Genomic DNA, 27,350 nt, shown 5'->3' with positions numbered 1-27,350 from the left:
CAGTATGTTTTCGATTCATTCAAAAAAAAAGTGAACAACACTGAACTGACACACGCGGCAACACCTCCAAATTGAGAAGAGGCAAGTTTTTTAGACAGCAGCAGGAGCTCCCCGTGTTCTGCAGTATTTTTGTAATTAACTTGCCATTTAATCGGCTCGTAGATAATTAAACTTAGTGATACGATTAGTTAAACATCAAACGCGTGAAATGTGATCGGTTGTCGGAGCGTCAACTAACAACAAAATTACCAATTTCAGTATTTTAGTTTGTGGTTTTCCTAATTTTTTTTTCTCTCTCTTCGTAACCATTTGAACATTTTCTGCTTGGTTTTTCGATTATTTGGATGTGACTTCAAAGTGATTAACTTGATTCGAAAATCATTGATTGTGAACAACGTTTCAGTGCGGAATACAGTACGGTTCCAGTGATCGATACATTTTCCAATTGGTGTGAAAAAAATAGAAAAAAAAATTACAAAGCAAAAATCAACAAGAAAAAGCAGACATCTTGGTAATGTATCGAATAGAAAAAGCAATGTGTGCATTGCAAACAGTGCTTTCAAAACTGTTGTGTTTTGACTGAGAGATATGGTCATCTCCAAACGTATCGATTTATTTCTGTGGTGTTTGTGTTTTCCTTGACGGTAAGTGTTTTTGCATTTTATTCACTGTACATTGATTACATGCATGTTTATGCCCATTAGCATTTCAATCATCTGTTTATCGACAGAAACGACAGAGATGACCTTTGATTTATAATAGTAAAGTCAATGATTATATATAAGTGAAGTAACAGATTTTGTATCAAAAACTAATTATTTTTGTGGCGGCTTATGCTTGCCGGAGCCTTTAAAAAGTTTTTATCGATTTGACAAATTTAAATATTCTTTCAATGCAATATTACCGTGAGTATACTATACTAGACCAGACGTAGACACGTGTGAGTCTGCTTTGAGTTCTTCATATGGTCACAGTTTTTAAACTGTACTCCACCCGATACCCTAGTATTTTACATCACTAGGGATTTAATTTTGTTGATTCGAGGCGTAGCCGAGGTCAATAAACACACGAAAACGAGTTATTTAATGGATTTTACGTGCTGGGGTCGTCGAAACTAGTGCTTGAAACATGAAAAGTAAATGAATGTAATAAGCATTTGCTCTTGTTTTTGAGTACTGGGTCTCCTAGTCTAGGAGCGAGTCAAAAATCCAACGCTCAAAATTTCAATTCCATTTCATCAAGGTCAGCCAAGTCACCGCAACAATCCTAAATTTAATTTTTCCACTCGAAAATCCAATGTTCTCACAAAATTCCAATTTTTCCTTTTAATCTCAAAAATTCCATTGGCCTGTCACAAAAAATCCACATTGTTTACACCTTCGCCTAGAACGGTCTTATCGTCCAAAATCTTGGCCGTCACACATAGGAGAGAAAGTCCGAATTTCATAGGACCCTATTTGGCCCAAAAGCACATTAAATTACCTTTCAAATGATACCCAACACGACCATGTACGTTTTGTGTACCTCAAGAAATTTCAAGGATTATTAAACGATGTCGAGCTGTCAAAGTTACGCGTTTTGATCGTGCTAAAGATTTTGCGTTAAATCAGTTGATCTGCAATGTTTTAATGATTTTGTCGATTGTTAAATATGTGAGAAAGTGATCGTTAATGAAATGTTATAGTATACGTGCAATTGGAATGTTTATTAGGCGTTAATCATCGAAATTCAAAAGTCGCATTCTTTCAGTGCTAAAGACAATAGATGCTGATATTGTCATCGCTATTCATCGTCACCATTCAACGTATTGTTATCGAATTCAACTCAACGCCTGTGCTCTGTCGTTGGTCAAACAGAATATCGAGATGATGAACAACTGTGCTGTATGTGATAGTTGTTTCCGAAACTAAAATCCAAATAAAATTATTTGTGATGGAATTTGCCGACAATCTTTTCATGCTGAATGTGCCAATTTCAGTAAAAATGCGCTGATGTGCTACAGAGAAATGCCGAATCTTCAATGGTTCTGTGATGGCTGCATCAATCAAACACGCTTGTCAAACGTTTCATCGTCGCTGTTCAATAAATTCAATTCATCCGTGGTTATTCCAGCCTCTACGCCATCTTATGTCCAACGATCGCTTACTGCTGCCAAACGAAAACGTAATCGAAATCCATTTCCGAATGCTAAACTAAATAACGGATCCGTGTCATTGGTAAACCGATTTCCCAAATTCGGTCATGACATTAGCAACGCCAATGGATCAGTGAACGAAGTGCAACCCGAAAATAATCATCAAATTAGCAAACGCCAATGGATCAATGAACGAAGTGCAACCCAAAACTAATTCCGTCAAATCGCCTGTTGCAAATGGATCGAATCCACTGATTACAAGAGAATTTTCTCAATCTGATGTCGCTCAATCCACGCCGCAGGAAAAGTCCGCCGATTATAAAGGAACTCTAAAAGAACAATCGGAACCAAAAACTCCACCCGCCAAGTCTAGCTCCTTTGCTGAAGTGCTTAATAAATCCTCACTTTCGTCAGTTGCTGAAACAGCATCCGGAATTTCAACGATTCTACCGCAAAACGATTCAATTCAGTCGCCACGACGCACCACTACTTCGTCGCCGTCCGATACACTGAAGGTACTTTATGTATCCAATTTTCACCCGTCCACTACTGAAGAGGAGGTCGTCAATTATTTATTGCGTGAGAATGTAATAAAGTCAGCTGAAGAGGTGTCATGCAAGGTGCTGGTTTCGTCTGATGTGAATATGAGTATGCTCAGCTTTATATCGTTTAAGATCACTGCTTGTTCTAAAGTGTTTGACTCAATGTATAAACCTGAACTATGGCCAAAATATGTAGTTTTTCGTGAATTTGTCAATCGCTGATTTTACGATAAGGTTTTAAGTTTTTTTGTTTTTGTCATTTTTAGTAGGATAAATTGTATTATTATTATTATATTCAGCCAGTATTTGGCGGTGCAAATAAATCAATTTCAATTTCAACAATCTGAACAAAAAAATACATTGACTGCATGCATGTTTATGCCCATTAGCATTTCAATCATCTGTTTATCGACAGAAACGACAGAGATGACCTTTGATTTATAATAGTAAAGTCAATGATTATATATAAGTGAAGTAACAGATTTTGTATCAAAAACTAATTATTTTTGTGGCGGCTTATGCTTGCCGGAGCCTTTAAAAAGTTTTTATCGATTTGACAAATTTAAATATTCTTTCAATGCAATATTACCGTGAGTATACTATACTAGACCAGACGTAGACACGTGTGAGTCTGCTTTGAGTTCTTCATATGGTCACAGTTTTTAAACTGTACTCCACCCGATACCCTAGTATTTTACATCACTAGGGATTTAATTTTGTTGATTCGAGGCGTAGCCGAGGTCAATAAACACACGAAAACGAGTTATTTAATGGATTTTACGTGCTGGGGTCGTCGAAACTAGTGCTTGAAACATGAAAAGTAAATGAATGTAATAAGCATTTGCTCTTGTTTTTGAGTACTGGGTCTCCTAGTCTAGGAGCGAGTCAAAAATCCAACGCTCAAAATTTCAATTCCATTTCATCAAGGTCAGCCAAGTCACCGCAACAATCCTAAATTTAATTTTTCCACTCGAAAATCCAATGTTCTCACAAAATTCCAATTTTTCCTTTTAATCTCAAAAATTCCATTGGCCTGTCACAAAAAATCCACATTGTTTACACCTTCGCCTAGAACGGTCTTATCGTCCAAAATCTTGGCCGTCACACATAGGAGAGAAAGTCCGAATTTCATAGGACCCTATTTGGCCCAAAAGCACATTAAATTACCTTTCAAATGATACCCAACACGACCATGTACGTTTTGTGTACCTCAAGAAATTTCAAGGATTATTAAACGATGTCGAGCTGTCAAAGTTACGCGTTTTGATCGTGCTAAAGATTTTGCGTTAAATCAGTTGATCTGCAATGTTTTAATGATTTTGTCGATTGTTAAATATGTGAGAAAGTGATCGTTAATGAAATGTTATAGTATACGTGCAATTGGAATGTTTATTAGGCGTTAATCATCGAAATTCAAAAGTCGCATTCTTTCAGTGCTAAAGACAATAGATGCTGATATTGTCATCGCTATTCATCGTCACCATTCAACGTATTGTTATCGAATTCAACTCAACGCCTGTGCTCTGTCGTTGGTCAAACAGAATATCGAGATGATGAACAACTGTGCTGTATGTGATAGTTGTTTCCGAAACTAAAATCCAAATAAAATTATTTGTGATGGAATTTGCCGACAATCTTTTCATGCTGAATGTGCCAATTTCAGTAAAAATGCGCTGATGTGCTACAGAGAAATGCCGAATCTTCAATGGTTCTGTGATGGCTGCATCAATCAAACACGCTTGTCAAACGTTTCATCGTCGCTGTTCAATAAATTCAATTCATCCGTGGTTATTCCAGCCTCTACGCCATCTTATGTCCAACGATCGCTTACTGCTGCCAAACGAAAACGTAATCGAAATCCATTTCCGAATGCTAAACTAAATAACGGATCCGTGTCATTGGTAAACCGATTTCCCAAATTCGGTCATGACATTAGCAACGCCAATGGATCAGTGAACGAAGTGCAACCCGAAAATAATCATCAAATTAGCAAACGCCAATGGATCAATGAACGAAGTGCAACCCAAAACTAATTCCGTCAAATCGCCTGTTGCAAATGGATCGAATCCACTGATTACAAGAGAATTTTCTCAATCTGATGTCGCTCAATCCACGCCGCAGGAAAAGTCCGCCGATTATAAAGGAACTCTAAAAGAACAATCGGAACCAAAAACTCCACCCGCCAAGTCTAGCTCCTTTGCTGAAGTGCTTAATAAATCCTCACTTTCGTCAGTTGCTGAAACAGCATCCGGAATTTCAACGATTCTACCGCAAAACGATTCAATTCAGTCGCCACGACGCACCACTACTTCGTCGCCGTCCGATACACTGAAGGTACTTTATGTATCCAATTTTCACCCGTCCACTACTGAAGAGGAGGTCGTCAATTATTTATTGCGTGAGAATGTAATAAAGTCAGCTGAAGAGGTGTCATGCAAGGTGCTGGTTTCGTCTGATGTGAATATGAGTATGCTCAGCTTTATATCGTTTAAGATCACTGCTTGTTCTAAAGTGTTTGACTCAATGTATAAACCTGAACTATGGCCAAAATATGTAGTTTTTCGTGAATTTGTCAATCGCTGATTTTACGATAAGGTTTTAAGTTTTTTTGTTTTTGTCATTTTTAGTAGGATAAATTGTATTATTATTATTATATTCAGCCAGTATTTGGCGGTGCAAATAAATCAATTTCAATTTCAACAATCTGAACAAAAAAATACATTGACTGCATGCATGTTTATGCCCATTAGCATTTCAATCATCTGTTTATCGACAGAAACGACAGAGATGACCTTTGATTTATAATAGTAAAGTCAATGATTATATATAAGTGAAGTAACAGATTTTGTATCAAAAACTAATTATTTTTGTGGCGGCTTATGCTTGCCGGAGCCTTTAAAAAGTTTTTATCGATTTGACAAATTTAAATATTCTTTCAATGCAATATTACCGTGAGTATACTATACTAGACCAGACGTAGACACGTGTGAGTCTGCTTTGAGTTCTTCATATGGTCACAGTTTTTAAACTGTACTCCACCCGATACCCTAGTATTTTACATCACTAGGGATTTAATTTTGTTGATTCGAGGCGTAGCCGAGGTCAATAAACACACGAAAACGAGTTATTTAATGGATTTTACGTGCTGGGGTCGTCGAAACTAGTGCTTGAAACATGAAAAGTAAATGAATGTAATAAGCATTTGCTCTTGTTTTTGAGTACTGGGTCTCCTAGTCTAGGAGCGAGTCAAAAATCCAACGCTCAAAATTTCAATTCCATTTCATCAAGGTCAGCCAAGTCACCGCAACAATCCTAAATTTAATTTTTCCACTCGAAAATCCAATGTTCTCACAAAATTCCAATTTTTCCTTTTAATCTCAAAAATTCCATTGGCCTGTCACAAAAAATCCACATTGTTTACACCTTCGCCTAGAACGGTCTTATCGTCCAAAATCTTGGCCGTCACACATAGGAGAGAAAGTCCGAATTTCATAGGACCCTATTTGGCCCAAAAGCACATTAAATTACCTTTCAAATGATACCCAACACGACCATGTACGTTTTGTGTACCTCAAGAAATTTCAGTAAGAACAGTGTAAGTCTTCGGTTGAAACCTTCAACTGCACATATTTCAGTGTCGATGAATTTTAAACCCAATAAGTCGCTATTCGGCTCAATAGTACGTGTGATTACATTTCTAATGACACCCCACACGACCCTGTACGGCTCGTGTAACTGGAGAAATTTTTGTAAGAAAAGTGCAAGTTTTCGGTTTTTGGTCACTTTTCACCAGCCACACAAACTTCGAAGAATTTTTTTGAAAGTGGTTTTGGCCTCTAGGGTCGAATTCCTTTCTAGGCACATATAAAAAAGTCCACTGGAAAATGCGTCCTATTTCGGTAGGCTGTTTTTCAAAAGAATCCCTCGGAAACAGTCACAAAATATTGCAGTTCGCAAGAAAGTAGACTTTGCTAAGCCTAAAACTAATTCGTTTACTTGTGTGGCTCTACATATTCTAACAGCCAGTGCAAAAATTTTTGTTTTTTTCCTAAAAAATCAGGTCGATGGAGCTTCTTCACCGTGTTTTCGGAACCGTGTTGTTTCCAAACTAAAAGACATTTCTTCATTAATCCAAATTTGAAACGTCTCCCGACACAATGTAGTTAAACGATCAGACAGTTTCCATTTAATGTTAATTGCCCCTGAATTTCTTTTTCCTTAATCGTGTTACGTATAAGTTGTGCAATGGGTAACACCTAATGATCATTTAATTGGCGGTAGAAAGAGTATCATGTCACATCGTCGACAGACCATTAGTGACTCATTATTATTTGTAAATTAAATTCTCAATTGTCCCAGTTAAATTATTACATTTTCCAGCTAAATTTGCATTCTCAGCGTTCTCGGTGTGTTTAGTAAAATAAAGCGATCCATTGTACATAAAACAGTCTGTACATTCGCTTGGCGTTAACATTTGTTCGGTTTCTATTTTTTTTGTCTAAACATTGTTCGCTTTAACAGTGTCTAACATTCTAAATCCATCCAATCAAAAAAAATCTAGTTTTTCGACGTTCTTGAAATTTTTCAGTCTTTAAAATGCCAAGCCAATTAATTTAATGTGGTTGTCCTTACCACATGTGATTGCATACTGACATTTTTGCAGTTGCTAGTTTTAGAATTCTAGTCACTGTACAACACAAATGAATTTCTTGATACAGTTAAAGTCAATCAAATTGTCTGTACGTGTTTTTACGGTTTTAACGGTGGGTGACTCTGAAACCCGTATAAAGGCCTATAAGCAATGTGTTTGTACGAGTTGCCAAACTGATAAAACACTCGAACGCTGAACTTTGGTAGCCATTAACTGTAACATTTATAGACAAGAAGCTCTTCTGGCTTTTGAATCTCTTTACCGAACCGAACCCCGAATCATAAAACCAAGGCTTTTTGAACATGAACTAATTTTAAATCCTACCAGATCCACGCTCAGATGTTGGCCTCTTAAAAGAGAGAGAGAGAGAGACAATTCTAACACTCACATGAATCAGTTGTTTATTGAAATCAAAGGCCAATGGTCATTTACTTACCTATCCGAACCGAAAGTAATTCGAATTCAACACCTCGATTCAAATCTCTATTATTCATTGTTATCGAAGCCAGTTCGAGTCCGACTATTAGTCTTCACCTGATTATTCATTACTTTGCATACACAATCATTACCCATTTCCAAAGAGTTCGCTCGTTTGAAATTTTCACAAAAGAAAAACAACTGACGCAGAATGTTGACCTATTTCGAAAGAGCTAAACCATATGTTGCTGACTGCTAAACGATCAAAAATAACACATTTTGCGTTGATTGGCATGTTTACATGCCCCAGATACGAACTCCCGGCAAAATGTTTTAATGAAAACAAAACAAAGTGCAAAAAATACAGAAATCTTGAATGTTTCAAGGTAATTGAAATTTTAACTTCATTTTTCCACCTGACTTATGAAATTATAGACATTTCGGTCATTAGCATTTACTAGCACACATAAACATTCGCAAAATGAATGTGATTATTTGTGTGACAGCCACATTACGAATACATTAGGTCGATCATTAACACGTGCCCGCCTTGGAAATTGTAATTGTTTTTCGTTTAATTTCAACAAATTTATACAACACATAGAGAGGTATGCATACGTTCATCGTTTAAGTCGTCATTTAATTTGTTTATGGTGATATGACTTCGGGTGATTGGGGATTGTTCAGAAACGAAAGATTACGAATTGAGAAAATACGTTGTCGTATCAGGAAATCCATTGTCAATCAATTAATTGATTTCATTGTAAGATTCCGAGCAAATATTCCGGCATTGCACCTGCAAAATACCGATACATTTTGAGTCATAGTCAAAGGTGTTTCTGTTTAGTCGAGAGAACATAACGCGAGTGACAGGATTTACCCATTTACCCGTACTTCCTCTACATTTATCTTACCTGTAGACTTTATCGACCGATTTCATTATAGCATTTAGCCAAGACCCTACGTATGAAATACTCTCAAAAAATCGTGTATATCTTTTGCACTAACTTTTTGATACGTTCTAGGGCATGTTTGGCCCTTTCGTTTGTAAATTCATTCATAAAAGAGGTCGAAATTTGGAAGTTTTTTTTTTTAAATGTGACCATTTTGGACAAGGTTGCCTATTATATTCAACAGACTCTGAAGTCGTTTAAATTCCATCCAACAGCCAGTTTCCATCAATGGTGAAGAACAACATTAACGATCATTGTTGAACCAGATGTCGATGGGACAGGATGGCTCAGTGTTTACGCACTAGCCTTCCATCTAACTGATCCGGGTTCAATTCTCGTGTCAGACAATTCCACATGCATTATTTCCAGCGATCATATCATATTGCTAATGTCCTAAAGTTCATTCAAGCTTCATAATTTCGGTAGTTGCGAGACTTGTTTGGAAGTTCCGTTAAGCTGGTGGTTCCTAACAAACAAATCAAATTCTAACTCCACCTCGCAGTGACTTCATTGCCAATCTTAACTCAAAACACGAGTCTACCACATCTATCCAAGCTTTGTATTATGAAATGCTGCGGTCAAAATGTCCGTATGCACTTGAGTGCATGCTAATCGCGACTGCTCTCAATCGAGACGAAGTACATTTTCTAATCATCGCATGACTGTACCTGTGTTGTTCTCATAAATAGGCCTCCCTCACCTACACTATTTCTTATTTACTTTTGCTTCAGCGCTCAAACAAAATTTTTGTGTTGGTAAGTTCGACACATTGGTTCTATAAACATTAGAAATTACTTTAATAACCAAAACTCCTGATGAAAAACGATTCACCTCGCGATTCACCAACTTGAGTGGTCGGGTGTGTGCATTACTCAAATCTACTTTTATCTCAGACTGCGAGACTAGGGGTGTGCGATGGATAAAGGATCGGGACTGGCGTAGTCTACAAAAAATTGTTGTCATCCGTAGATGTCAAAAAACGATTTTAATTTTTTGTTTAAATTCATTTACAACTTGCGACTAATCATAGAAGCTAAAATTTCGAGTTTTCGGCCTCCCACATATTTCGACCTCTACCAAAAAATTTCTTTGAGATTTCTGCAGGTCGGAAAAGTCTTCTTCGTGAGTCTTCAAAGTTCGCCGACTATGAAATATTGAGTGGTTGAGTGGATTTTCACAGTTGAGGCATTTTTCCCCAATTTTAGGCCAAACAAACACTCACGACACAAACGTTTCTCAGAAGAATTTTCAAAAACTTTCTTGTTCTGGATAGCCTACAACATTCCCAAGAATTTAAGCCCACTTGAGCAAAAATTGAATCATTTTCCTGATGAATTTACGAATTTTCAAGTTCAAGATCCACTCAATTTTTCATAGTCGGCGAAATTTGACGACTCACGAAGAAGACTTTTCCGACAAACTTCTTCCGGATTTTATTTTTTTCTGTTGCATTGGACTCCAATTAGTACAATAGGACTGATAAAGCCTGCAAAAATCTCAAAGAAGTTTTTTGGTAGAGGTCAAAATATGTGGGAGGCCGAAAACTCGAAATTTTAGCTTCTATGATTTGTCGCAATTTGTAAATGAATTTAAAAAAAAAATTAAATCGATTTTTGACATCTAGGGACGATAAAAATTTTTGTGGACTACGTCAGTCGCGATCCTTTATCCATCGCACACCCGAATGCGAGACGAAAGTATACAATTTTCACCATTATCAAACAAAACAGACGAATTATACCAGATCAGATAGATCACCTAACACAAAACAAAAAACGCCAGAAGTTCACTGTACTCGAAAATAAATATTGACGCAAAATGCTATTTGCATTTCGAAAGAATTGCGCAGGTAACCAGTTTTGTTTTGTCTCAATGCACGTTCAGTTCATCGTAGCTGACTTGGCCGCCGTTGTACTCTTACCGTTTCCTTTGTAGTCTTCCAAACAGCTAGTTCATTTCGCTTGAACAGCACACATAACGTAAATTACCTATAACACCAATGCAAACAGAAACAACATCCAAATTCAAATGAATCGCTGTGAACAAATGTATAGTTTTTCTTTTTGTGCTTTTCGCACGGTGTAACGTGCAAGTATGTATGTGTTAGAAGTTACACCGTTTCTAGATAAAGATTTTTTTTTTGTTGCACGATTTTCTGTCTAAAAAAACCCACACTCACACCAACGTCAATTCACTGTGTATAATACCATGTAGTACATAGAAGTAGAAAGAAGTCAAAAACCTCATAGCACAGCATATAGTGATGACGAAAAAAAAATCGATGAGGTTGAAGTATATAGATGGGTACACGCATACGAGAAATATTTGTGTTGTAAATCTTAGCGGGTGAATATTAGATTCTGTTTCTTCGGTCGATCGGTGGCATTTACAAAGGAACCATAGACGCTATTCAAACGAAAGACATAAAATTTCTTCGACACGGTCGATGGTCACCCAAAGAAAATAAAACGATTTCAGCTGATCGGAAGTGAATATGTTAATGAGCAATTTCAACCAGCGATTCTCAAACTTTAATGTTTTTGTTTTGATGAACAATGTTGTTGTGTGACGGTAAAAACTTTTATAATTTCTTTAATGAATGGCCATATGCCGTCATGTGTGCGTTCGTAATGTGCACCTGATTTTTCCATCAAGGTCAATAAAACCACTGACATACATACAGCTAATTATTTGTGTATCTTTATGTTGTAGTACGAAGTGCATTTAAATTCTCATTTATAACCCATAAGTGAATTGAGTGAAAAACGAACGAGCGAACCGATCTCGATTTTTTTAATGATCACACATGATTCGCCTATTGAATCATTACGGTTTCAGGTCAGAATTAAAAAAAAAATTGTCCTCATCTACCCCTGACTCCATTGCAGCGAGTATGGTACGAATTTCGCTTATCAAAAGCCATCCAAATAACTATTATGATCCAATCTTACTTCGACCAGTGTTCAACGATATTGAATCCACTGACTGAAGGACTGCACTGACAAAAAGGGGTTGAAAATCTTACCTTTAGCAGATAGCTTTGTCTCAAGGTAATGTACTGCCACAGCTGTATTTTTTGTATGAGGCGCTGCGACTGTGGCAGCTATTCTAGATTACTACGATATGTTCAAATTGGGTAGTTGAAATTAGCTGTAGATTCATAAAAAATGAAACAAATGGTCATGGGCCTGCCAAAGTTTGTGGTGGGCAAAATGAGACGAATTATTTAACATTGACTTTGGTTGGTTAGATCACTTTCGGAAATATTATCTTGTCCCCCATATATATTCTGTCCATACTACTACTACTACTACTACTACATGGGCAAGACCAAAATTGGATTTTATTTGGACTTCTTCTGAAATTTTTGTCTTTTCCATCAAATCAAGTCTTTGAAAAGCATCAACTCTCAAATTATTTGTTTGCCATTCAAACCACCAAAATGATCCGGGTTCGATTCCCGTGTCAGACAATACCACAAGGAATTTTTATATCACATTGATAACGTCCTAATGTTCACTCAAGTTTTATAATTTAGGCAGTTGCAGTATGGTGGCTGCAACAATCTACACACCGAGTCATTCGGTCACAAATACGACAAATTTCTGTGCCTACATTTAAGCGAGATCAATTTAACAAACTTTGATCAGAGAGTATTCGCATACTTCGAGGCGTAGATCAGAAGTCACGTTAGGCCGGTGGTGAACTTTTTATTAATCGTAAAAGGCTCTTAGTGCGGCCTTTAAACAAACTGACAATCAAAAAAAAAAACTCCCCTAAACTAAGCTATTTCTTCTCAATTTCAGAATGACGATAATCGAAACACATAAGCAACGACTCACTTCCATACCCATCGACTAAAGTTAACTGTACACATTCGAAATGGCATTACCCCACCAAATGGAATTGAAACTGAATTCTCCAGCCGGAGTTGACGTTGAGCCAATGCGTTACAAATGGCCACTACAGAGTGGTAGCGGTTCCGATCTGCATGACAGTGGCGTGGACATAATTGATACCATTCGATGGGTATGCGAGGATGTTCCCGAAATAAAAGCCGCCTTAGACAGTTTCCAAATGAACGACGTTGACACAGAATGTTACGAGGCTATGTACAAACTGTGTGATCTATACAACAAGGCTATCGACAGTGTTACGAATTTGGTGAGTTGATTCAATTCTTGTCAATTTTGCAACCGTTAATTGAGATTCCGAATTACATTAGGAACGTGGAACGTCTCTATCCGAACATCGTTTGAATAAATTCGCATCACGGGGCCTTTTGCGACACATTCTGCAATTAGTTTACAATGCTGCCGTTGTGGAGCCCGAAAAATTGAACCAATACGAACCGTTTTCAGCCGAGGTGTACGGAGAAACATCGTACGACTTGGTGTGCCAAATGATCGATCAAATAGAAATTTCATCGGACGATGTGTTCATCGATCTGGGATCGGGTGTTGGTCAAGTAGTTCTGCAGATGGCTGCTACTAAACCGACGAAAGTATGTTGGGGCATCGAACGGGCTGACGTACCATCACGATATGCAGTTGGAATGGATGACAATTTCAAGACGTGGATGCGATGGTTCGGAAAGAAATTCGGTGAATATCAACTGATCAAAGGTGACTTCTTGGCCGATGAGCATCGCGAGAAAATCAACACTGCCACAATTGTGTTCGTAAATAATTTCGCTTTCGGGCCAACTGTCGATCATCAGCTGAAGGAACGATTTGCTGATTTGAGAGACGGCGCGAAAATTGTTTCGTCCAAAAGTTTTTGTCCGTTAAACTTCCGCATTACCGACCGAAATCTGAGCGATATTGGAACCATTATGCATGTGAGTGAACTGTCACCGCTGGAAGGATCGGTGTCGTGGACGGGGAAACCGGTTTCCTATTATCTGCACATTATTGATCGCACAAAGCTGGAACGATATTTTCAAAAACTTAAAAGTCAAAAGGGTAGCGAAACTGATCTCACAACAATCGTTACCAATACTCGGTCGGGTCGTCGCAATATAACGAAAGATGAGTCAAGTGAATCGGACATGGAGGGCAACGGTAATTCAAATTCGAATGGACCTACAACGAGGAAAGCTTGGTCAGATTGGTGCAGCTATAAAGATCAAAGTTTGTCCGACGAGGAAGAGAACAATAATACGAGTCAGTCGCTGCGAAACAATCGTCGTGCTGGACAGAAACGAAAGAAACTGACGAGAAAAGCTGCAGCTCGTGCAAATCAAGCGCAGTTAATGCAGACAACGGCACAACGTAAGAAAGCAGCACCGGCTGCTGGTGGAGTAGCCAAAGCTGGAAACAAGAAAGGTGGAAGAAAGAAAAATTTGAAAATTGTTGGTCTGGACTTGCTGCACAGTCATACGCTAAATAGTACGAGCACAGAAGCCATCGGAAGAAAATTACCGCCAGCTCCGGGTTGCGTTGATCAACAATTGACTTCACTAACCGGCGGAATGCATCATGTTGAATTAGATATTCCCGCTGCACCTAGTGACACTCCATACGCCCTGCAAATACTGTTGGACATGTATCGAAGTCAATTCATGGAGGCTCTGGAACGAATGAAAAGCCACTCGTACAAGGAAAATGTTACCAAGGAAATTGCGACAGAAGAAGAACGGCACAAGAGTTTATTGAATAGAGCTAGTCAGCTGGAGAAGCAAATCAAAGTACTCATTGACGACAGTGTGGCGTTACTGAAAGCCCGAATGAACGAGCTTGGCATTAGTATGACGAGTCACAATGATCTTCTGGCCAAAGCCAAAGAAATCGTCGGAAGGCACAAAGAATTGCAAGTTCTTGCTGCCAAATTGCAAGTGCAAGTCAATCAACAAGAGCAGGAGCAACGAACACTGGTTCTGAATCAGATTTCGATGCTGTCAATGTTAAAGAAGGGTCAAGTGGACGAGATGGATTTAACGCCGCAATCGTCACAAGAATTGGTCCTGAAAGAGATTGCCAATACGTTGGCCCATCGTAAGAAGTTGCAGGCACAAGTATCGTCGCTGGAGAACGATTTGAATTTGATGGACAAGTCGGCCGAAGAACGAAAACTGAATGCATCAACAACGATCAGTATTGTCAATCCAGCACCACCTTCGCAAAACCAACAACAGCATGCACAGTCACAACCGCAGCAACCACAGCAGCAGCAACAACAACACCTGCACCAATCCAGCCATTCAGTTTCATCGTATCCTGCAGGCTCCACTGCAACTTCCAAATCAAATTCTTCAGCATCGACTAAGTCACAGCGTAAGAATCGTGAACATCGGTCACGTTCGCAGGAATGGCCCGACGTTCCAGATGTTGGTAAGATCGAAGAAAACAATCCGGAGATTTTGGCTCAGAAGATACTGGAGACAGGTCGTCAAATTGAAGCCGGCAAACTTTTGGCGAACAGTGGAACCAAACACAAAGATTCAACGGAAAGGAAGCATAGTCTTTCTAGCGGTGATGCTGTATTAATGCCTGCTCCAGCGATTGTTATGAAGACCCATCATCGAATGTCAGCCCAAAATGCACCAATCAGTCAACCACCTGTTACAGTCACTGCCAATAAGCAATATTTAAGTGCCCATACACCTACTGCAGCTAAATCTGCTCAGGAATCGCCAAAAGTTGTGAACTTTGAGGATCGATTGAAGAGCATAATAACGTCTGCGTTGAACGAAGATAGTGAACAACGCAAAGCACAAACTAAACCAACCAACACTGCCCAACAACAACAACATCATCCACAGCAGCAGCAACCACAACAACAAACACAATCAGCCTACCAAAAACCTGCTTCTGCTCCTTCCAACTATCAAAATTATACAAGTACGTCTCCCCAACCGCCCCAGAATAATATGACAATTGCCCATAACACATCGGCCACTATTGCCGCACATCAATCGAACTTTTCCACACAACAGGCGCTATACAAACAGCAATCAACCATGTCCGCATACAACACTCATAAAATCTCTCCTGGCAGCAATAAATTCACCAATCCGCAATACACAAAGAGCCTCTCCATTAGCGTCTCACCGAGTCTATCATCCGGTCCATGTTCACAAAGCAATCAGGTGCCACACAGTCCGTCTGGTGTTATATTCAATCGAGATCAGCAAGCGGAAATGCTTCAGTACGGTCGATCCAACGAATTTTCCAAGACTGAATTTAAGACACCCGAAGCGATGCGGTATGAACGTCACCAAATGGAAGAACAATTGCTGCGAAGTAGCAATGAACGACATTACTACGAGGGCACTTCCAGTCGCCATCATCATCATCATTCGTCAAGCCGTCATAGCTCATCGTCGTCGTCGTCGTCGTCAACAGCATCGTCAGGTGGAGCCCAGCCAGATTATACTCAAGTATCCCCCGCAAAGATGGCACTTCGTAGACATTTATCGCAGGAAAAGCTGGCCCAACAACTACCACCTGGCACAGTAATGTCAACATCCAAAACTATTGGCGATTTGGTAAATGGCGAAATCGAACGCACACTGGAAATATCCAATCAGAGCATCATCAACGCAGCGATAAACATGAGTTCGGTCATCGATGTTCCGAAAGCATCTGCTGCCGGAACTGTGATAAATGCTCATGCTCAACGACCAGAACGGGTCAATGTTCGCTTAGTCGATGAAGCAGGCAACACTTCGTATTCGGGACCAGCAAAGAACACACCATACAGTCCAATATCACGACCGAACAGTCGCGATTCGAAATCTCCCGTTCATTTGCACGGACAAAGCAATTTAGCGACTCTGGCCCACGTTGCATACAATCACAAACAGTTGAGTCAACAAACGGTTCAACCATCTTCCCGTTCAATGCAACCACAATTGGCCGCTCATCAGCGACAAACATCTCATCATCTCGTATCGTCGCACACGACCGTGTACCAACAACCATCGTCCAGTCAGCGATCATCGAAAAGTACTGCAATGGCGTCCTCCACTGGATCTCGCAGTGAGCAAACGGCACCGTACATGCCACTACCGCGCGCTGAACTGAAACCTTACATTGAATCGTATTTTGCCGATCAGAAGTCAACGGCGGCCACAGCAAAAGTTCAGTCTAACGATGACCAAAGGCCGCAGAGAATTAATGGTTCAGCTCCGCCACTTGAAGGTAAGGCCCGGTTTCTATTTTGCGGTTCAGTCGTCGCTCGGTTGGTCATCATTAAATGATTTGAAATTGATTTTAGGTTTGGCTGCATCGCTACAGGCTCGTGTGATAGCCCAACTGAAAATTGAACAGGAAAATGAAGAGCGACAACGACGTCATCCAGACATCCCAACCAATTCAATTTCAACAAATCGAATGACAATGAATATTCCACTTAATTCAGTACAAATCAAAACGGAAGGTCAGTATGGTTCAACACTCGGGAATCGTTACCACACACGATCTCACTCAAGTCACAATTTTGTTTTCATCCTAAGCGTAGTGTTAGCTTCTCTTTTCAAGTTCTGCTTCTGTAGTCCAATCATTCCTGACTACAGAAAAAAGTAATTTTGTAAAAAAAACGGCGGCTCACTTATTTGCTGGATTCCCGTCTTTTGCAGGTGGTTTTTTGTGGCTGTAACTTGTCCCACTTTCAAGAAAGAAAAAAAAATTCTGGAATATTGTGGCATTTCGGGAATTTTCGAGAATTTCGGGAATTCTTGAAAATTCTTGAATTTTACGAAAAATAGGCCTTTTAAAGTAGCGACATTTGTCTTAATCCATTTTTTGCCCTTTCCAGCTGTCACACTGAAACGAACTTCACCCATTATCCAGCATCATCGACCGTCGAAAATCGGTCATTACGACGACACCGTTGCTGCATCGGATGCAGTGACATCGGGCCAATCGGTGGTGTCCGGCATCGAACTGATGAGCCCGGAAATAAATTCAATGACGGCCGACGAACGGAGTTCACATCAACGTCATAGGAATGATGATGGTGAGTACTTTTGACTTGAATGGACTAATGTCATTCATTATTATTATGAAGCAGGTCATTGTAGACCGGCTAAATTAATTCCGCTTGTCGAGAGTATACAAATTGTTGTAATTAGAGAGAGAGAGAGAGAGAGAAAGAGAACATTTTGTGAATTTTAAGTCGTAGCAGCGCCTTTTCTTTTTCGTAAAAAATTTACTTTTTTTTCGTAGTGCGCTCAGTCTATTTTCGTAGCTGGAATTTTCGTTTCTCTTTTTAATTTTGATTTCTTTTTTTTTGCGAATTTACAAACCAAAGGAAGTCAATGTGTTGATCGATGAACTTTTGTAACATCAATTTTATTAATCAATAGTATTATAAGGTCTATGTACAGCACATAGTTTTGTAGCATTGTTTAATGGATTGTCGTAATAACTTTCCTTTTCAATTTTTTTTTTATTGATTGCATGGAATTTTGATTTTGTAGAAGAGCACACCGATTTATACTTCTTTTCCATTTTTTATTTTATTTTTTATTTTCATTATTTTACTCATTATACAATTATAAAAACTGTGGTTTAAGGCTCTTTTGTTGTTTTTATTTTCTTTAGAATTTAATGCAAATATTGGAAGAAGATATTGTTTTTATTATTTTGTTAATTTTCACATCAGAAAAATGTTTAGAGAAAAGTTTTTTTGTTTTCATTTTCCCACTGTTAAAAACTTCTTTTTTTTCATTTTATTTACAAATTTAGAATAAAAATTAATTTGAAATTCAAGATGGTGTTCAAATTGTGTTGGCTAGTTCGTGTGTTTGATAGTTCTGCTCGACTCCTTCGTGAGGAGCGATGTACGATCAATTGCAGGTCTATGAAAACGAATTCAATTGTCTCGTAAAAACGCCGAGCTGTGGATGTGATTGACATGGTTGTTAGGCAGTCCCTTTCAGTTGCATGTGTTTCTGCTGTGGAAAGACTATAGGATAGATTGCTTCATGCTTCAAGAATCTACAGTTGACGTCAGTCAAATATAGGCATGAATTTGATTCAGCTGATCCTCTCACACAAACAAAACTGATCATAAATCTTAATACATTTTTGCCACAACCACACTCGTACTTGTAACTACTTCATTCGATGATAAGGTTGTTAGACCGGATTTTTTACGTGTTTTCTTTAGAAAGTTGCACAGGGGCTTACAGGCCCTGACTGGTTGAGCCCAATGGGCCGTTTGCTTTTTTAAATGACTTTTTGATGTTCTGACAAAAAATTGTAAAAAGCTGACAAGATCAAACAAGAGTCCAACTCTTAAGTCACAGTCCATCCAATTCATGTACAAATTTCACTGATCTGTAACATAACAAGTTGTATTGTCCTATACAAAATCCAGGTGTCTTAGAAGTTGACAGTACCGCTAAATGCTCCCTTTATCAGCGAAACTAAAACGGGTAAAGCTGTGCTTATTTGAAGCTTGATCTGACGTTTTAGCGTTCCGTTAGGAGTGACTAACGCAACCGAGGGTTCAAAATTGTGGGACATTATTTGCTCATTTCCTCCAGTTTACAGACATCTCCTCCTCTGTATGGCATTTCCTCGTAGAGGTGTGACACAATTTCCACGGATGTCGACTAATAACCATGACTTGATTTTATTCTTATAGATTTCATTCTTCGTCTATCCGAACATTCGCACCATTCATAAAATTAAATCCGAATCTTGTCCTAGTTAAAAGAGAAATGGTTTCGTTCTGGAAAATTAGTGAAATTATTTCGGTTTATGAACTGTAGGATTAAAGGGAACCTGCGACGAAAACTACAAGAAAAAATATTTGATTGCGAATTGGTTAAGATCTACCTATCCTAACATTCAGAACTAGGTCGAAAATGGGGTCTGGTCATAGCACACAATCACTTGACTGCACTTCTGTATACTTAAAGATTCACTTATTTACTTACTTCATTATTCTCGCAATTGTAGGCCTAAGCGCGAAGATGAGAAGAGACGGTTAAGTCGCTGTTGACGTAGTGTCGTTAGGGGAACGTTCTGAGGAATTGGTTGTCTGCGGAAGAACAGTATTAGATAGTAAAATTATTAAAAGAGAAGAACGAAAAGGATTTTTCAATGGAGGCCGACTCAATGAATCGGGTGAAGAGTTTTAATGAAGTGATTGTGTCTATTGCGATGTTGCAACGACAGGTTCATTAATGGTTCACAACGTTAATTCGGCATAGTTGTCAACAATATGACGCATATTGTATTGACAGACTACATACGATTTTCCGCGTAATTGGCCTCTGTATAAATAATAAGTTCACTTCTGAGACAAGCAAAGATATTCGTTTCAAATTCGTGCCCTTTTTAACAAATAAAATATCGGCCAATTAAGTCAAAGAACATTTCACTTTTATGAGATCGCCGGTTGCAACAACAACGAGACGTTAAGCGCCTTTGCTGAGATAGATATTTATGATCCAAAGCCTAGGTCCTAAACCTACTTGAGATCTGGTAATCGTAAACAGTTCAGGTAAATTGACAGACCAGACTTAGTGGACTGTTTACGGTTGTCAGATCGCTGGTAAGGTTAGATCAAATCAAATTGGACGTTAGGGAGTACAGGTTTTCGGGAAGCACCTGACCTGTTGCTTCCAATTGCATCAACTTAATGTTCACGTTCACTTCAACGTTTCATTTTGTGTGACTCAATTTCATCATTGCACATTTTGCACACCATCTGCATTTCGAAATAATAACTTTGTCAAACAAAAAGTTCACAACAATAAATTCTGAAGCGATAGAATCATACACCATCATCCACTCGCTAGTTTAACCTTTGACAGACTGCAAAAACATCAGCAATAGATCAGTGGCAAATAACGGTTTCTCCTCTCAAAATAGTGTCAAATGGGTTGTCAATTTCACAAAGCTAACCTCAAACAATGACAGCTCCATATAAATTTTTGTAACATTGTGGTTAGCTTTGTGAAAATGACAGCTCATTTGACATCTCAAATGACATTGACAATGATCTATTTAACCATCGGATCTATTACTTCATTTTGTTAACATACCTTTTGCTTGATAAGATGGGTTAGTCAGAGGTTGTCGTTTATTGCTGAATTCTTTGTCGACAGATGATAGCCGTCCGTAACAGGTTGAATACAAAAAAAAACACTACAAAAGCAAAACATTCAATCATAATCATCCCACTAAAAGCAAATTCATATTTGTTCATAAATAAAATTCTTGAATTGTACAAAGAATCATTTTTTTTAAAGAAAAACAAATTGGTCCTATAGGCCGCGGTATCTGTTCAACAATAAACAAATTCCATCTTACAGTTTCCACTGAAAACAATGCCCGTCATTACAAGACAATGCCAAATGGATATACTTATTATGGTCGTCGATGATCGTAGTGTGTAGTTCGATGCGAATTCAATACAAAAAAAACGTAAATGAAAGAGAGACGATCTCCCGTTTCTTCTTGATTGAGACTTAGAAAATTAATTAGAAAAATTTTTATTTGACAATAAGTCCAATGACTAATTTCATCAAAAGTATAAACGATAGGTAAGTTTTGTTTTTGTTTTATTTTGATTTTCTTTTGATTTTTTTTATTGAAGGCAGGTTACCCTGGACCGTTTAATAGATTTTTTTTAAATGTTACTAATGTGTCGATTATTTTTGTGTTTTGACGGGTTTCGAGATCAGTAATTAACCAATCGTCTTTTATGACCAAGGCCAACTCAGTTTTGATTTTTCGATAAACTTTTTCTTTGCATATTTTTTTCTGCGCTAAAATTTCCGCAGAGTTACTGATTTCTAAGGTCCATGACATGCTCAAACTATTCCATTTTCTGGGCAATGAAAAATTTGGAAGAATTGCTTGTGATTTACCTCACCTAACAACTCATATCTAAGCGATCATTCATAAATTACGTAACGTTTTTCAGTGTTGTCGTCGAAATAAAATCTTAAATACCTCAAGAAATACGAGCCCTGCAAAGTTAAAATTATGTTCAGAAGGTATATTGGGAGGTATAACTCCTCGTCCTAACTTCGCAAAGACCGTATTTCTCGAGTTATTTAAGATTTATTTTTGATGCCAACACTGAAAAAGCATTACGAAATTTATGAATGATCCCTAAGCTTCTGATACGAAAAGTCTTCTTCCCTATACGCGAATTGATATCACAGCCCCGAAATAAACGACAAAATGTTTCGACACATTTTCCTGATAATTTTGATTGTCTCTTCCCTATATTTCCTGGTCCATCCTTTAGCCGAAGTAGACCTTCCCTTTTTTTTTGTTGAACAGTTTGTTGAGCTTCGATAGTCGGTTGTTGTAAATGAAAGAAATTTAGTTTGAGTATTCAATGGAGATTCGGACTATAAGAGTCATTGTTCAATCACTGTGTGTCTGAGTCTTTTTATTGCCTTCTCTCTGATTCAATATTGGGGATCATCGCTAAAACGGTAGGAATAGTCAAACAAGATTCAGATTCAGATGTCAGCTGACATTAATTTTAGTTCATTTTTGGGCCAAGTACCACGTATGCCATCTCTCAATTTTTTTTCGAATTTTTCTTTCGCGGGGATTATCTATAAGGAAGATCAGGGTGCCCAGTCAAGTCATAACAAGTTCTATAGTCACGGTTACAGTGAACAGAGACCGAGTATACCTACTTAATCCACCTTATACTTTAATGATAAAGGTATCTAAGAAATATCTTTTGATTGATTTTATAATCGAGTCGATTCGATTTGGCTTTGGCCAAGCTGAGGTACTGTTGAACCATTGAATATTCAAGCTAATAATATTCGTTCATTGTGTGTTGACGAAAGAACCTAAAATCTAGAGCACTTTTCCTATCTCTATTTTACTTTTGTTTTGTGTAGCTAACCAACTTTCTGTAATTCTCTTTCATTTGCCTTTTTGTTTTACTGTGTGATAACCTCATTTGTGTAATGCTTTTGCTTTTATGAAACCATTTTTGACTTGCTGTTAAAGGAGAGGAATAGATTTTATCGTTAAGCGACAAACAAACAAACAAAAAATTCAAAAACCAAATGTTAATCCAATCAAATTGTAAAACTAATCGCAACCCTCAATCATATGTCGCAGACGATATCGGCGATGACGAATCTCATTGGCAAGACCGTGTCTGTTCCGGCTTCGATCGACTGGTTGCCTTCGCATCCACCGAACTCACCAAATCCCGTCGATCGATCGAAGAAGCAGCAGCCAGTCCCGATTCGGGCATCAATCAAAGCGGCAGCGATTGTCGTTTTCTGTCATCATCTTCATCATCATCTCAACTGGATGTTCCGTCGAATTCGTTGCGAGGCACAATGGTCCCACTGATCAAATCATCGCCCGCCGAAGCTTTAGACAGTCCACCGCTATCCGAAGCCGAAATGCCGCGTACACCGAGTCCATCGGCAAGTCCACCGATGATGTACGGTGGAAAAGCTGCGCTACCGCCACAGCAGCATCATTTAAGCGAAAATCATTTAAAAATTCCATTGAAATATCAACGTCAATCGAAATCGTCGTCGCATCAGAAGCATTACAAAAAGAAATTTCGCGAACGCACATGGGAATATGATTGTGATGAGAGTGTTGGCAGTGATATGGCCTATGGTCATGAAACCGATCTTGCCACGCATCATAAATCGAAATTTCGGCCGAAAGGAAAAGATTGGGATTGGCGATCGGAAAATCATCGTAATCATGACGCTGACCAAATGTGCTAGATTGGAACGTTTCGTTTTGTATGAGCAGAATTTTCTTCATAATCTTCTTGTTTATTTGAACTTTTGATTATATTTTTTAAGTTTTTTTCTTTTTCTTTTGTTTTCAAATATTTATTGAATGTTAGAGTTGTGTTAAACAAATGTACACCAATTTGAAATTAGACTGAGGATCGAATCGTAATGTAAACGCCGGTAGGAGCATTATTTTCATTCTCGTTAAAAATTAAGTCGAAACAACCGAATCAATTCCTAAATTTGAATTGAATTGGTCTAGATCGTCAGATTTTTTTTAAAGGTGTAAAAGACTGAATTTACGCTTGCGCAATTTAAGTAAATAAACAAAAACAAAAAAATATTACCGAGACGTTCGTAATTAAATTAAAATCTAAAAAAAAATATTGTGACACACCGTACGTAAACGTATAGGACCTGCAAATAACTGCCAAAATTTCATTTTACGAAAATTAATTTTGAGAAAACAGACTTCGGAAAATTTGAATGGATGGCCGGGCTTCGAATGAATGCAGGATGAGACTCATCTCTTCTAATATTACAATGATTGTTCACACATAAGCAAAGCTAACTATCAGAACAGGTTAACAGTAGCCTAAGATAAGTTTGATATAAGCCGGAGATCAGGTTGACATTATACTATGACCATAAGTTGATATTAGCCTGAGTTCAGGTGAACATTAGCCTGAGATTGGGGTTACATTAGTGACTAATGATTAGCCTGAGACCATAGCTTGACATTAACCTGAGATCAGGTCTATAGGTTTTTTTTATATTTTCTATAGGTTTTAGGTTTAGATAAGGAAAGGTCAACCTGTTCGTTGCAAGCCTTACCCAAATTTTTTACATGAACCTAAGAAAATTAAACCCGAAACATCGTTACACTCTGTCATTGACGAACAGCTGACAACACTGCTTTCAGATACTGAAGAGACTGTAGAAATGCATACGAAAAATGGTTGTTATAGGGAAAAGCAATAAAAGCAACTTCCAACATCGCTACAGTTAAGCGGCAACACAACGTCGTAACGGCAATAATATCATTAGAATAGTTCTCGAATGTGTTATTTCGCGGAGAGAGTTGTATTGAATCTCCACCTATCACATTAGTACCTTACTGTCTTGTTGAGACATTTTTGGTTGTTATTTGTGCGAAGGTTGTAATTCGAGCACACATCCCTCACTCCCACACATACAAAGCTGAAATCGTAATCCAAATTTAATTTATTTTTGTCATCGATGTTGATAACAGATGATAAATCAATTCTGTTCCATGATTCAAGTGACCCACCTATTTATTACGACGCACCTACTACAGGACGACGATTCAACTACTATTTGTATCGATCATTTTCCACTTCTTATTGAAAGCAGCTATCGACGAACTAAGTTAACTTCTCCATTGACCGTCCGTTCAACATAGCCTATCCATCCATTCAATTTGTAGGTAAATCAAATATTTAGTTCAATTTATTTCGATGTGTAACATATACCAATACCTCCGGCCCTCGGCAAATGAATGTCAATCAGACCCAATTTTTCAACTCAATATAAGGCAAAATTGTGATATTATATCGCGTACGTTCGAGTTTCGACAGAATTCATTTTTCATTTGTCGAGTGGAAATGGTGTTTTGAGTGAATGAATGTGAATGAATTTAATATTCTTATCAACCGAATATATACTTACTTGAATGTGAATAAAATTATGCTGACTGCTGCTTGTTCGAGTTCGAGATAAGGTTTCTTTTTCGTTTAGATTATTTTACCATAACCGTGCGTCGTAATCGCTTTGTGGACGCTTTGTAAAGTGGACGGGAGAGAAAGAGAGAGAAATGGAGTGGAGAAACCACACTAATTTGTAATTAAATAAATAAAAATTGTTTTATTGAATGTGTTCAGACGAGGTACGAGTAAGAAAGTGTTATATTTATTGATCTTTTTAGTTACTTTATTATTTTTTTATTTTTAATATTTTCTATCTCATTCGCGGATAAAATGGCGAGATTAGTGAGATTAGAAATTTAAGAGAAATTTTATGTTGTGTAGCATTATAACCAGTAGTTTTTAACATAAACTTAAAATAAATTAAAAACAACAAAAAATCTCGTAAACAATTTAATCCTTCCCATGCGTTTATTGTAATTGAATTAAAACAAAGAAAAAACTTTTTTTTTAAAGAAAAACTAGTAATTTTACGGAAAAACAACAATTGTATTTGTAAACGAATTATTAAAATGCAAGAAAATTTTAAATAAAATAAATGTCGGTGAATTTATGTCGTTGAATGTTTTCTTTACAATTCTCCTAGGCCTCAGACCCACAGAGTATACAGACAATCACTGAAAAAAACCAAACGCCGCTGTGATGCCAACATATTTTTCTGACAGCCATCTGAAAAGCTCTTCAACAGTTGGTTCCAGCCGGATCGAAATTTTGCATTTAGAAACGGCAATCGTTATGCGTTATTACGTATAAATTACGTGTATGCTTCCAAATAGTTATTTTGAAAGACTCTTCCTTAGCGCTCAATTGACTCAATTAGTCCTTAACACAATATCTCGTACTTCATTTGTTTAAACATTCATTTAACTACGTAACGCCCTAGTGTATAGAGAAACAGTTATATGTTCACAGAGGAAAAAAAAGTTTAAAATTTAATTTCGATGACGTTATCAAGGGTCAACGCCACGATTATTACAACAAGGGCTTTTAAAGTTTCAGTTGAGGTGAGAAAATGACTATTTTGCGTTGTGAAAATGTTTTTTAATAAATAATTGTAAAGCCACCAAAAATGCATTTCTTATCGTAAAACCGACTCCGATATATCGTTGGAAAGCTGGAGGAAAATTCTTTCCACAAAATATTATTACAAAGACATTGACTTAACAAAATGTTGTTAAAACTGATTCGAAAATGTGTCTTTTATCCATAAAACCTGTACTTCAAATCATTTAAATGGTCGTCGAACCGGAAAGACTATACCGATTTTTTCAGTTTTTTTCCTGACTTCGCCTAGTTAGAAAACCATACAGGAAATTTTCCATATCCAAAATAGTTATTTGTGTATCTGTTTTGGACGTTTGATTTTAGGCAATTTCGCGAGTTGTAGCCCGAACGAAGTGAGGGCTACATGCGAAAGTGCCTAAAATCAAACGTCCAAAACAGATACTCAAAAAAAATTTCATGTAATTGGTCGAAAACCCGAGAAAAATCTCGAAACTCCCTCATTTTCGGCCCCGACACATGAAAAGTTATTTTATTTTTTGGACTTTAGGCTAAAATTGAATTTTCAAAAATCGACCAACGTGAACTTTGAGACCCCGCAGCTAACACACTTTCACTTTTTTCGCAGCAGCCGAATTTTAATTTTAAAGTTCTGTGTTTCTCTGAATTTTGAGCACACTATCGTCATGTTAGGTCGAGTCAATGAATTTTGGCGACTATTATAGTACTGGTATGCACGAATTTTCGGACACCCACAATCGGCTACAAATAAGTCGTTTGAAAGGGTAAGACCCTCCAAATTCAAACTTTGAGACACGCACTAACTGAACTTCACATCACCCGTATGCTACATGATTTCATAATTAAGAAAAATTTCCGTTGGCAAATTCAGTCGGACCCCCTTTTGAATTAATTTGATAATGGAATTACTCTCTTGGATTGTAGACAGCTCATATCAAGTAATTCAACCTTTTATAAACGGCATTACGGCGAGTGTAATTCCTACATATAACGATCAAATATGTAGGTCTTCTTAATTCGCTTAGAATCTTCTTCTTCGGTTCTACTATATAGAAGAACGCTAGCCCGAAATTACCGTTCATTTTTGTCGTTGAAGTCGATAACTAGAACAGTTCTTAAACAATTCACTTGTTTGTTAAATCAAATATCGTTACTGTTCACAGAAGTCATAAAAGCGCTGAATATACCAGAACAATCATCCG

At 37.8% G+C, this 27,350-nt stretch overlaps 1 protein-coding gene across 3 annotated transcripts; it reads left to right on the top strand.

Moving 5' to 3' along the window:
• The first annotated feature begins 64 nt into the window (after positions 1 to 64).
• LOC119084023 (histone-lysine N-methyltransferase, H3 lysine-79 specific) lies at positions 65 to 25,473 on the top strand. 3 transcript variants are annotated; one of them, XR_005088988.1, is made up of 7 exons: positions 65 to 644; positions 12,504 to 12,861; positions 12,923 to 16,841; positions 16,918 to 17,079; positions 17,458 to 17,658; positions 20,930 to 21,202; positions 22,758 to 22,893. XR_005088988.1 is itself a non-coding variant. In XM_037193841.1 (6 exons), exons 2-6 carry the CDS (start codon positions 12,580 to 12,582, stop codon positions 23,387 to 23,389), a joined length of 5,196 nt encoding a protein of 1,731 aa, XP_037049736.1. In that variant the 5' UTR covers positions 65 to 644; positions 12,504 to 12,579; the 3' UTR covers positions 23,390 to 25,473. The 3 variants fall into 3 exon arrangements, 2 of the variants coding, with proteins under 2 accessions (XP_037049736.1, XP_037049737.1); XM_037193841.1 differs by lacking the exon at positions 20,930 to 21,202 and having other exon boundaries at positions 22,758 to 25,473; XM_037193842.1 differs by lacking the exon at positions 22,758 to 22,893 and having other exon boundaries at positions 20,972 to 21,073.
• Positions 25,474 to 27,350: the final 1,877 nt, after the last annotated feature.

Source organism: Bradysia coprophila, unplaced genomic scaffold (genome assembly GCF_014529535.1).
Source record: "Bradysia coprophila strain Holo2 unplaced genomic scaffold, BU_Bcop_v1 contig_732, whole genome shotgun sequence".
NCBI lineage: Eukaryota > Metazoa > Arthropoda > Insecta > Diptera > Sciaridae > Bradysia > Bradysia coprophila.
The sequence above is the reverse complement of the archived record's forward strand: the minus strand, read 5'-3'. Positions and strand labels throughout refer to the sequence as shown.